The following is a 13,144-nucleotide window of genomic DNA, read 5'->3' on the forward strand; positions in this document are numbered from 1 at the left end:
AACAACGGGCGAGAAGATTTTTGATGTTATAAATATTTTCTTTCAAACAAACAATCTAACGTGGAACAACTGCTTTGCGATTTGTACTGATGGTGCAACTGTATTAACAATATAGAATAAAGGTTTAAAAGGCAAAGTAAAGGAAATTGCTCTAAATAGTTTTGAATCATTGCATTATACATAGGGAAGCATTAGTAGCAAAGGAAATGCAAACTCATTTGAACGAAGTTTTGAAATATGCGATAAGTTTTATTAAAAAGCAGATGCTTAAATAGCAGACTTTTCAGAATGCTTTGTAGTGAAATTAAATTTTCTGTTCATACTCCGGTACGACAACCAAGTCAATACAGTTTACAATAAATCGTCCATACAAATATTTATCGTATTTAGTAGTCACGGGCTTGAACCCCCGCCCACTCAGGAAACAGGTGCTATGCATTCTCGCTCCTGGCCACTCGACTACGTCAGGCCAGCAAGTCCTTCTTTTATATACGAAAGTGAGGTGGTTGTCCAGTGGTAAACTGTTGCTTCGTGATTTTGACTTCAAATGTGAAGTTTTTTCCGGATAAAAATAAGAACTTTGTTCAAAAGTTTACAAATTTAAAATGGGTTGGAAAACTTAGTTCCCTTGTTGATATATTTGATATTAATACTCAGTGACAAAATAAAAACTTTCAAAGGGAAGCTTAATCTTTGGAATAATTAATTTGAGCGTTATAATACTGAAATGTTCCCATGCTTTTCTGATTTTATCTATCTATCTGTTCGACTTAATACGGCAGATCGCCGTTTTATCTTTCACATTTTCCGATGGATGTGGGCATCTTCAGCTTTCAAAATTTTTTTTCTCATGGCTGATAGTGCACCTTCCTTCCATGATTTTCTAGGGCGTCATCGACTTCTCTTCCCTTGTGGAATCCACTCATATATAACTTTAGGCCATCTCTCTTCATTTATACGCAGAAGATGTCCAAATTATCTCAAACTCCTATTTTCTATTCGTTCTATAATATCTGATTTTGTTATAATATTGACATTTTACAATTTAAGGATATCATTGCCACCCACCTAACAATGCTAATTAAGAATTTTTAAAAATGATTTAATGTATCTCCAGACAAAAAAAAAAAGTTTTATTGGATTCGTGACCCCTTTGCTTTTGAAATTTCTTCATGTCCCGAAATTACAATTGAGCAAAAGGAAGATCTTATAAAACTGTGATGTGACGAAGCAATAAGTGCTCGTTTCAAGACTACAACTTGTGATAATTTTTGGCTTTCTCTTCGAGACGAGTATTCAGAATTATCGAAAATGGCGATACAAACATTGCTACCTTTCGGGTCTACATATTTATGTGAGGTTGGCTTCTCGAAATTAATAGCTATATAAATCAAAAAGCGTTCCAGGCTTGATCCAGAAGATGCATGAGATTTGTAAATGAAACTTTGCGCCAAAATATGAATCAAATATTATCGGTTATCCAGGCTCGTCCTTCTCATTAATTGCTTCGATTTATTATTGTTAATTTTTTATTGCTTTGCAATCTTAAGTGAAGAATAAGAATTTGATTTGATGTTTTTGCTGTATTCAATTAAAACATTAAACAAACAATTTTTTACGAGCACGAGTGTATCCTGTGCGGACGTGCATTTTTGCCGCTCCTGGAACAGAGAAGTTTTTTCTGATTTATTTTCTGTTTTATTAGCTTAAATTGGCATATTAACTTATTTTCTACAGTAGTTTTATATTCTTATTTACGATACTTAGATTAAAGTAACTTAGATACAGATTTTGTAGGTATTACTTAGTATCGGAAAGGGTATCAAATCCACGTGTTACCGTTCGTAATGGCCGCCATTGTACGCGAAACAAAATATCTCGAAATAGATAGCACAAGCTTAATATAGTATAATATAGTACATAATATTGTCAATTAATCAGATAATTAATCTTGTTGAACTTCATTGTCAATTAAATTGTACTTTTCACTATACATATAACGACTTGGGTTACGTAACATAAATAATTAGTAAAAAATAAATAATTAATACTTAACTTGATACGGAAGTTATATAAAGGGATTTCGCAGATAACACTAGATACTGAAACATAAATATAGCGTTATAACTGTGTTGAGATATAAGATTAGGGTTTTAATTTTGTACTGAAATTGAAATTTTATTGAAATTAAATCGAAATCATGACTCTGACCAGAGCAGCAAAGCAAAAGGCTCAAGCTAATGGGAGTGCTGTGGCTCAGGGGAGAACTGAGAGGGGTAATTGCTCTCTGAATCACAGCCTATTAAAATGCACTACTTGCTTGATGTTTGTGGACAGTCAGGTACGGGACATGATACTGCCATGGGGGATGTCTTTGTGTGTGCGCGATGCAAGGAGTGTAAGGAAATCAGGCGACAACTCAGCATTATTATGGGCCTATATGAGAGCTTGAAGGACAGAGTGGATGGCCTCGAAGGATTAAAAGTGAGGGGCAGATCAAGCTCTCAGCTGCCCACACCAATGCCAGAGCTTGTACTTGGTAATCACGCAACACAGCGGCAGCCCCCAAGGCAGAATGCGCTGGTCCCAAAGGAACTAGTAGTTGTTAGTGACTCTATTGTCAGGGAAACGGGAAACATGCTTTGTAAAAAGGATAGGTGGAACAGGGGCAAAGGTTGATGACGTTGTAGAGCGGATATCATCTTTTAAGGGCACAAAAGGTGATATAGTTATACACGTTGGCACTAATGATATTAAGAGTAGGACACCGGCGGAATTACTTCACAAGTACAGGTCACTGTTGAAAAAAAGCCGTGAATTAGGATTGAATTTGAAAGTGTCTGCAATTCTGCCCAGACACGATAGGAGGGAGTATATGATGAGAGCCCTGTCGATCAATTCGCCACTGGAAGGATTGTGCAAGGCTCAAGGGCTAGAATTTTTTTCATCCTGGACTGTACTTGTTAACAGGAGAGATTGCTTCTACAAGGATGGGATACACTTAAATAGAAAGGGTGCAAGAATATTTGCTGATGCTATCGAGGCAGTGTTAGGTGGGTCGGAAAACTGCTAGCTTGGGGGGGGGAGACAAAGACCAATAGATTGACAGTAGCCACTGGCAGAGGTGAAAGAGATTCTTGCACTGCTTCTATTAGAATGAGCCGCAGCCTGGAAAATAAGATGCAGGATATTTCAGAGACTGCTGGGAATTATTGGGGTACAAATAAACACATAGGTTGTGTTAGGGTAGCTAAGAAAAAGAACAGGTGCATGAATACTTGCGTGTACACCAATGCTAGGAGTTTAATAAATAAATTTGATGAATTTGAGGTATTGCTCAAAACATCAAAGGCAGATATTGTGGGGATTTCAGAGACTTGGTGTCACACAGATATAAAGAATGCAGAACTGGAATTTGGGGAGTACAATGTCTACAAAAAGGATAGGAAGGGAGGAGGTTATGCTATTAGTTAAGAAATACATAAAATCCAAGGAAGTGAAGCCAGTCGACATTGCTGAACAGTGCAGTGTTGAGTCAGTTTGGTGTGACATAAGCATTGGGAGATCAAGATTGAGAGTAGGAGTGTGCTATAGGCCTAATGACTCTGATGAGTATAATAAGAAACTGTACAGAGAAATAGAGTGGGCCAGTAAATCAGAGAGTCTTATAATGGGGGATTTTAATTTCCCAGATATTGACTGGAATTTAGGGGCTGGTCACTCACACACTAGCAAGGCTTTTGTGGATTTATTGGATGATTAATTTCTACATCAGCATGTTCGGGAGGCAACTAGAGGGAATAATACTCTTGATTTGATTATCAGTAGTGATTCTTCATGCATTAAGAATCTGCAGGTAAATGAACCACTAGGTGGCAGTGATCACAGTGTGCTGAAGTGGGATTTACTCAAAGAGGTAACTACCATTAGGGGTAAAGGGAAGGGTTATTGCTTTCGTAAAGGCGACTACGATGGACTGAGACAGTATTTAATTTCTATACAGTGGGACCAACTCATGATGTTACCAACAGCAAATTAAAAATGGGAAGCATTCAAAGAACTTATCTTGGAAGCTACTAGGCTTTACATACCAACTAAGAAATATTTTTCAAGGTTTAGGCCTAAATGGATGTCAGATGAACTAATGAGACTTATGGCAGAGAAAAAAATGCATGGGATACATATAAATTAACACGTGACACAGAAACCTATAAGTTGATCTATAACCAAGTTACAAAGAAAGTTGGGCAGGCGAAGGCAGATTACGAGAAATCTTTGGCAAGGGATGCAAAGAAAAACAGCAAAGAGTTCTTTATTTATGTAAACTCTAGAAGGAAGGGAATGAATCAGATTGGTCCACTTGATATCGATGGGTCAACTGTTGATGATCCTGCTCAGATAGCTAACAAACTAAATGAATATTTTGCATCGACATTCACACATGAGGAGTTATTCAGGGAGGGGAATGCCAGAGGTCTATTCAACTCTGGCAGTAACTAGAGAATCTTGTAATAACTGAGAGTAAAGTGGAGGAGAAATTGTTGAAGATAAATACGAGAAAGGCACCTGGGGTGGATGAGATCTATCCAGTTATATTAAAGGAGGCAGCAAAGGAAGTAAGCAAACTATTAGCCATAATTATGAGAGCTTCCTTGGACTCAGGGAAAGTACCCATGGACTGAGATGTGCAAATGTGACCCCAATTCACAAAGGAGGATCAAAGGGCGACACAAGTAATTATAGACCTGTTAGTTTAACTTCTGTTCCTGGAAAATGAATGGAGGCACTGGTTAAAGAAGCACTTCAGGATCATCTAGACAAGACTTCAGTTATAGCTCAGACACAGCATGGTTTTGTTAAGGGGAAGTCTTGCGTGACCAATTTGATTGGATACTGTGATGCAGTCTCAAAAGAACTGGATGCAGGGAATAACTTTGATATTATATACTTGGATCTTAGAAAGGCTTTTGATACTGTTGCACATGGAAGACTGCTACACAAATTGGAGCAGTGTGGCATTGGAGGCAAATTGCTGCAATGGATAAAGGGGTGGTTGAGGGGGAGAAGACCGAGAGTGGTAATCAATGGACACTGCTCATCGTGGAGTCCATCAGGGTTCAGTATTGGGTCCATTATTGTTTTCTGTATTTATAAATGATATTGATGATAGTATATCAAGCTTAATGTCCAAGTTTGCAGACGATACGAAGGTCGGCAGGGTTGTCAAGGACACTACTGACACTATGCTGCTGCAACAGGGTCTGGAAAGGTTGAGCAGATGGGCTGAGAGGTGGCAAATGAAGTTTAACATTGACAAATGTAAAGTACTACACATGGGAAACAGCAACCCCAGAGCAACGTATCAACTCTGTGGTACTACACTGACAGTGGTAGAGAATGAAAGGGACCTGGGGGTGGTTGTGCAGGCAGATATGAAGTTTTCTGAGCAGTGCAAACGGGCTACAAGAATAGCTCATGGTATATTGTCGATGATATATAGGAATTTTTCTAGCAGGGATAAGGAGGTGATTATTCCCTTTTATAAGGCAATGGTCAGACCGCACCTAGAGTACTGTATACAGGTCTGGAGGCCTCATTTCAAGAAGGATGTAGAGATGCTGGAACGAGTACAGAGATGGGCAATAAGATTAGTGAATGGAACAAAGGGGGTGCTCTTACGAGGAAAGGCTTACGTTTTGCAAATTACAGTGTCTGGAGACTAAGCACCGGCGAGGGGATCTGATAGAGGTGTATAAAGCCTTGAATGGTTTGAGCATGCTAAATGCTGATGGGATTCTTCCTCTTGCTCAGAATAATCACCTGAGAGGGCGTAAATTCAAATTGAGGAAAGACAGATGTAGGATAGACATGAGGAAATTTGCCTTTAGCCAGCGGGTGTTTGGTTGGTGGAACAGACTTCCATGGCTTGTTGTGGAAGTTGATAGCCTAAATAAGTTTAAGGCTCAGCTGGACAGGTACTTCGAACGAACAGAGGGGTGAAGTGGAAGTGGTTATTTTTTATTTATATATATATATATATATATATATATATTTTTTTTTTTTTGTTGATGCTGCATAAGCTTGCTTTCATGCATCAAGTGCTTCTACTAATGCTAATTAGCACCAAAGGAAGATACCTGTCCACCCACCAAAGGATAGTCAAAAAGGATTAAAACAGTCTGTGGCAGCTTTATGCTGCCCGAGTTACTGAAAACAGGTAACAACAGTCTTTCCTAATGAGGATCCGTTGCCTATTCGATTTATTTAGGAGTGATCTTGTTGGGTGAGTGTTGGAGAATAACTTTCCCACCCACAAAAGAATGGTCAAAAAGCATTGAAACAGTCTGTGGCAGCTTGATGCTGCCCGAGTTACCAAAAACAGGTGACACCAGTCTTTCCTAATGGGGTTCCGTTGCCTATTCGAGGGATTTAAGAGTGATCTAGTTGGGTGAGTGTTGCAAGAAGATTTCTTTCAGAGGAAGAAATGCAGTTAGACTGCATATCTTCCTCTTCCTATCCTACTATCACTTCCCTCTACCTTTTTGTTTTCCTAAGTCTAATTGGGACAGAGATTCGAATAACAGTTTTTTTCCCATACCCTTTTGCAAGCAGTGCTATCTGGGTGGGGGTATTTGCTGAGAGTAAGTAGCAATAGTTTTCTCCATTGGCGAAGCGTTACTTTTTCGAGGTGGTGCAATATCATGGCAACTCGTTGTGAAGGTTTTCACAATAGTAGGTATAATTAAAACGATGCCATTTACCTACTTTGTGCAGTTAGCTACGTATACAAATGATGCGATTGCACTAACCCGTATTTCAATATATAATTTATATGATAATAATTAATTTAATAATATTTAATATATATGTATAATATGTGTAGTATTGATTTTATCACAATTATATTTCTTGTATTCGTTTGAAACACAATAAAGCAATTTTGAATTTTTTTTTAATATTTATATTATTTATTTTGTAATCTAATTTGCTGTAAGGCGTGACTGTCAGTCTTGTGATGTGCTGTTTGTGTATGCTGAAAAATGTCTGTAGAGGTGGGTGTTCCGTCAACAAATTTAATGAATTCAGATGCAGCAAGACGGGAACATATTCTTGCTGTTACGAGGGATTTTATTTTCCAACCTCGCTTAAGTATGTATAATTTAAAATTGGGTTTATACTTTGGTAAAATATTCATTTAGTTTGAAGTAACCCGGCATCAAGATACGATTGTTGTAAACAATTCAAACCTGGGTTCATTTTAAAATTTCGGCAAAAATTAAAAGATAAGATGTTTTACATTTTGACTTCTAGTTTGTTTATTCAACTTTTAAGGGTGAAAGTTCTACCAGAATCACGAAACAGCAGCACTATTGTTCGGCACTGAATTTGGTGTTACAATGCTTTGAACCGTTTGCCATTGAGCTCATATTTGTTTTGTTTATTATATTGCTTGGTTCACATCAGGTGGAAATTTGACCGAGTAGTGCGTTTTGTCTGTGGTTTTCGGATCCAGTATGTTCTAAGCTATATGTGCTATTACATAGGACCCTGATTCCAGTCCTGCTGGTTTCATGGGAGCGTATGCTGAATTGAAATTCCCCATGATATTAGTGGTTTTGCTACTTCATGCTCATTTGGAGAGACCTTAGTTTGAATCCTGTCTCTTTGGTTATGACTGTAGTGAGTTGATTTTAAGCAGAGTAAATAGTGTACCTACCAGGAATTATTTCTGCCTTTTCAAATTTAATAGCATAGAGATTGGCCCATGTTATGTGATACAAAGATATGTGCAGATTTAATACATACAATTTGGCCTCGTATACTAATGTTTCACATAAACAAGAACAAATGCTAGCTTGAATCATTAGCACATCACTCCTAAAACTTATAAAATGAGTTTATGGCAACATGTGACAAAACTAACAGGACCCTCTCGTGATGTCAGCTAATATAATGTAGAGATTTCACTAGGATAGTGCAACTTGTTAGAAGAACGACTCCACTGAGTAAATCCAGGAGGGAATGAACCTGTGTTTTTTTTTTTTTTTTTTTGATTTGGTAGTTTTTGGCGCATTGGCTTCTGTGGCCATATTGCACCTCCCAAGGTTTTTGCAGTACTTTGATCCAAGCCCGAGGCGGGAATCGAACCCGCGACCTTTGGGTTGCCGGGCAGGTACTTTACCCACTCGGCTAGCCCGGTCGGCATGAACCTGTGTATCTTCCTTAGATATGGCTTGGAAGATTGCAAGGGCCGGCCGGAGCAGTGTGCATTCTTGCTTGCCACTCCTTATGATTCAGAAATATTGAATGCACAATTAAAAGATGAAAATTTACGTATTTTAGGGAGCAGGGCTTGCGCTACACCATTGGCATCATCATTAAGACAGTTGTGCTCTTTCCATTGAATGTAAGGTTTGGGAAATGATAGGAATTGTGTGTACAAAGATAGTGCCATCAGATAAACTATATATTGATAGTTTAAATAATCCGATTTGCTCATGAAGTTAAAATGGTAGGAATTGTCTGTTTTCAAACAGAGGATACTTAAAATTTTTATTAGTTAACATAGTGTTTTGTTGTGCATTTTCTTGGGGGATCACTTGTAACCCCAGGGGTTCACATCTGGTGAGTTTTGGGCTTGGCACACCCAGGGTCCTGAGCTGGATATCATCATTCTTTTCTTTCTTGGTGATTTCCTTCTACTTATGTCTCTCTCTCTCTCTCTCTCAGGGTAACTCGGGAATTTTTTTTGGCCGTTGCAGCATAAGTCTCAGGCTTCCTTGCACCATATAGCTAATAATAATAATAATAAATTACTTTCATGGGCAGACCCAGGATTTTCTGAAGATAGTGTAAAAGTAGTGTTCTGGGGAATCATTAAGCTTTAATCATCACGTAGCAGTGAAAAAAAATCCGTATTTTCTTCATATAGGGGCTATAGCCCATTTAGCACCTACCCAAATTTCCCTTTTGATTACTTTGACACATGTCTTTATTCACTAAGCTGAAGATGCTTTTTTCTTGTTAATTTCTTTTATGGCTAATCCTATGTAATTAGTAAAAAAAAAATTGGACATTACTTTGTATTCCTTCAATTTTTTTTTTTTTTTTTTTTTAGTTTCAATTGTATCAATCTATTTTTTTTTTTTTTTTTTTTTTTCGGTCAAGTTAGGAAAATTAGTAAATTTATTGATGCCAACAAAGTATATTGTTTTCTTTATTAATATCATAATATAATTCCTTGAAAAAAATTTATGAATTAACAATGATAACGTCAATAAATGATAAAAGTCCTGTGGTCATTTACTAACAGTTGTTTCTTTGAATAAGTATACCAGCTAATAAAATATTGGTAAATGTAGATTTATGGAAAAGTCATTCCACAAATATGCTTCCAGCTTAGATCAGCTTTGCTGAATTTTGTGTGTGTGTTTGTGTATTCTGCTGGAATTGCCTGTGCAGAGGTAGTGCAAAGTCAGATCAACTCAATAAAGGTAAAAAAAAAAAGTAACGGTTACTTATATAATAATTTTTGAAGGGCTTTCAACATATATTTTCATATTCGGGCTATAACTATAAGAAGTATTAGCATTAGTAGAGGCATATGATGCAAGAAAGCAAGCTTATGCAGCTTTCTTGCATTGACGTTATCATCAGCCAAAAAAAAAAAAAAAAAAAAAACTGCTCACATTTTTCACCCCTCCATTTGTTACAAATACCTGTACAGCTCACTCTTAAATTTATTTAAGCTATCAACTTTCACAACAAAGGATGGAAGTCTGTTCCACCAACCAACTACCCACTGGCTAAAGGCAAACTTCTGTACATCTATCCTACATCTGTTTTTCCTCAATTTGAATTCATGCCCTCTCAAGTGATTATTCTGAGCAAGAGGAAGAATCCCATCGGCATGGAGCATGCTCAAACCATTCAAGGCTTTATACACCTCAATCAGATCACCTCGCAGGTGCCTAGTCCCCAGACACTGTAATTTGCAAAATTTAAGCCTTTCTTCGTAAGAGCAACCCTTTGTTCCATTCACTAATCTTGTTGCCCTTCTCTGTACTTGTTCCAACAGCTCTACATCCTTCTTAAAATGAGGCCTCCAGACCTGTATACAGTACTCAAGGCCGACCGGGCTAGCCGAGTGGGTAAAGTACCTGCCCGGCAACCCAAAGGTCGCGGGTTCGATTCCCGCCTCGGGCTTGGATCAAAGTACTGCAAAAACCTTGGGAGGTGCAATATGGCCACAGAAGCCGATGCGCCAACAACTACCAAATCAAAAAAAAAAAAAAAAAAAAACAGTACTCAAGGTGTGGCTTGACCATTGCCTTATACAAGGGGATAATCACCTCCTTATCCCTGCTAGAAAAATTCCTGTATATCATTGACAAGACACCATGAGCTACTCTTGTAGACCATCTGCACTGCTCAGAAAACTTCATATCTGTCTGCACAATTACCTCCAGGTCCTTTTCATTCTCTACCACTGTCAGTGTAGTACCACAGAGTTGATACATTACTCTGGGTTTACTGTGTCCCATATGTAGTATTTTACATTTGTCAATGTTAAACTTCATTTGCCACCTCTCAGCCCATCTGCTCAACTTTTCTAGATCCTGTTGCAGCAGCGTACTGTCAGTATTGGCCTTATCAACCCTGCCAAGCTTTGTATCATCTGCAAACTTGGACATTAAGCTTGATATACCATCATCAATATCATTTATAAATACAGAAAACAACAGCAGACCCAACACTGAACGTTCAGTGTTGAGTCTGCTGTTGGGACTCCACTAATAACATTAGTCCATGATGAGCAGTGTCCATTGATTACCACTCTCTGTCTTCTCCCCCTCAACCATCCTCTTATCCATAGCAGCAATTTGCCTCCAGTGCCACACTGCTCCAGTTTGTTCAGCAGTCTTCCATGTGCAACAGTATCAGAAGCCTTTGTAAGATCCAAATATATGATATCAAAGTTATTCCCTGCATCCAGTTCCTGTGTGACCACATCATAGTATCCATCAAATTGGTCAGGCAAGACTTTCCCTTACTAAAACCATGCTGTGTCCGAGCTATAACTGAAATCTTGTCTAGATGATCCTGCAGTGCTTCTTTAACCAGTTCCTCCATTAATTTTCCTGGAACAGAAATTAAACTAACACGTCTATAATTACTTGTGTCGCTTTTTATGTTTATCTTCAACAATTTCTCTTCCACTTTCCTCTCGGTTATTACAAAATCATCTAGAGAGTTTACTTCACCTCTGGAATTCCACTCCCTGAATAACTCCTCGTGTGAATGTAGATGCAAAATACTCATTTAGTTTGTTAGCCACCTGAGCAGGGTCATCAACAGTTGAACCATCAATATCCAGTGGACCAATCTGATTCATCCCTTTCCTTCTAGAATTTACATAGGTAAAGAACTCTTTGTTTTTCTTTGCATCCTTTGCCAAGGATTTCTCATAATTTGATCATAATTTCTGTAACCAAGTCACTAAGGAGATTAGGCATGCCTTTGCATTCCTAATCTCCTTTGTGACTTGGTTACAGACCAGCTTTTATCTATCATAGGCTTCCGTGTCACCCATTAATTTATATGTATCCCATGCATTTTTATTCTCTGCCATAGGTCTCATTAGTTCATCTGACCTCCATTTAGGCCTAAACCTTGAACAATATTTGCTAAATGGCTCGCTTAGGATGATTTTATTATCCTTGCCTTAGGCATCTAGGATATATTGGTGGAATCTGATTGGTATACTGTTTATCCATCAGTTTGTCACTGTTTTCGTTGGATCATCCCCCCACCCAGGGGCTCACATCTGGTTAGTATTGGCTTGGCACACCCAGGGTCCTGAGCTGGATATCATCATTTTTCTCTTTCTTATGGTTCCCTTCTATTTCTGACTCTCTCTCTCTCCCCCCCCCCCCTCTCTCTCTCCCAAAGTAACTCAGAAATTTGGTTTGGCTGGTGCAGCGAAAGCTTCAGTCTTCCTTGCACCATATAGCTAATAATAATAATAAATATCAAATGTTTATTAGCCAGTCAGTGTTCAAATTATCATTATAAAGTACCCATAGAGTTACATGAACAGTTTTTTGCCTTTTGGGGGGGGGGGGAGAAAGTTCAAATAGCAAGGAATGTGAAGTGCTTGGGATATCACTAGCGTTCTGTGTGACACCTTTGTGTTTGGGTAAGGTAAAGGTAAACTGCAGCCATTATCAAACCACTGCAGGATGGAAGGCTCCTCAATGATTCATGTTGAGGGAAATGGACCATAATCTGCCACACTGGTCTAGTGCATATTGGCAGATTGACTGTATTTAGCAATCAGGGGCTTGAACCACAGTCTACTCAAAGAGCATGTGCTACTGCACTCCCGCTCCTGACCACTCAGCTACGGAGGCCTTGGAAAAGGTGATTTTCCATTCTGATTAACTTATGGCCAGTTACATAACGATGCATGCAGTTTACAATGCCTTAGTTGCTGCAATGCTTAAATTAGAAATCAATGACAGCTTTAAGCATAAGCAAACCAAGCAGTCACTTAATAACTATTACTTCCTAGCTGCTTTTATTTTGGTAAAAATATAAATAATGAAAATGTGAATCTACCGAATATATATTAATATAATCACGTTTTCTAATAGAAAGATCACTTTAATAAACAAATAGTATATTTTTAGAGATTCTTTTTAAGCTCTACTGTTTTTAAACTGTTTTTCTTTTTTTAATTAAAGTGCTTTTTTTTTTTTTTTTTTTTTTATGAAAACCCCTTACACGAGAGGTATTAGAACCTATAGTACTTAGTACCGTGCTTGGGTTAGAGGTTGAGGAGACAAAATAAGATATTTGTTGACATTAGACTTGAACTTCTGTAGACTGTAATTTTCAGGAAATACATATGAAGGAAGGTTGTTCCATAAAACGGCAGTTGAATGAATAAACGAGGAAGATGAAAAGTTAGTTTTGTGAATTTGGAGTTGGACAGTAAATGGTTGTTGGCTGGTGGCGGCACGTGTTCAGACTGTTTTGAAAGAGAGTGGGAATTATAGAAGCCAATTCAGAAGAACAGTGTCCATGGAAGTATCTGTAAAAAAGGCATTCAGCGGAAACAGTACATCTATGAGACAGCGAG

At 38.1% G+C, this 13,144-nt stretch overlaps 1 protein-coding gene across 1 annotated transcript in view; it reads left to right on the forward strand.

Moving 5' to 3' along the window:
* The first annotated feature begins 7,020 nt into the window (after window positions 1-7,020).
* The window catches only part of Vha55 (V-type proton ATPase subunit Vha55), a 199,087-nt gene continuing 192,963 nt past the window's right edge, over window positions 7,021-13,144 (forward strand). The window contains exon 1 of the mRNA XM_090377158.1: window positions 7,021-7,149. Within this exon, the coding sequence (XP_090233284.1) occupies window positions 7,041-7,149 (109 nt within the window). The 5' untranslated portion in view covers window positions 7,021-7,040. The remainder of the gene's footprint in view (window positions 7,150-13,144) is intronic.

Source organism: Mastigoproctus giganteus, chromosome 7, assembly GCF_048544385.1.
Source record: "Mastigoproctus giganteus isolate SK-2022 chromosome 7, ASM4854438v1, whole genome shotgun sequence".
NCBI classification, from domain to species: domain Eukaryota; kingdom Metazoa; phylum Arthropoda; class Arachnida; order Uropygi; family Thelyphonidae; genus Mastigoproctus; species Mastigoproctus giganteus.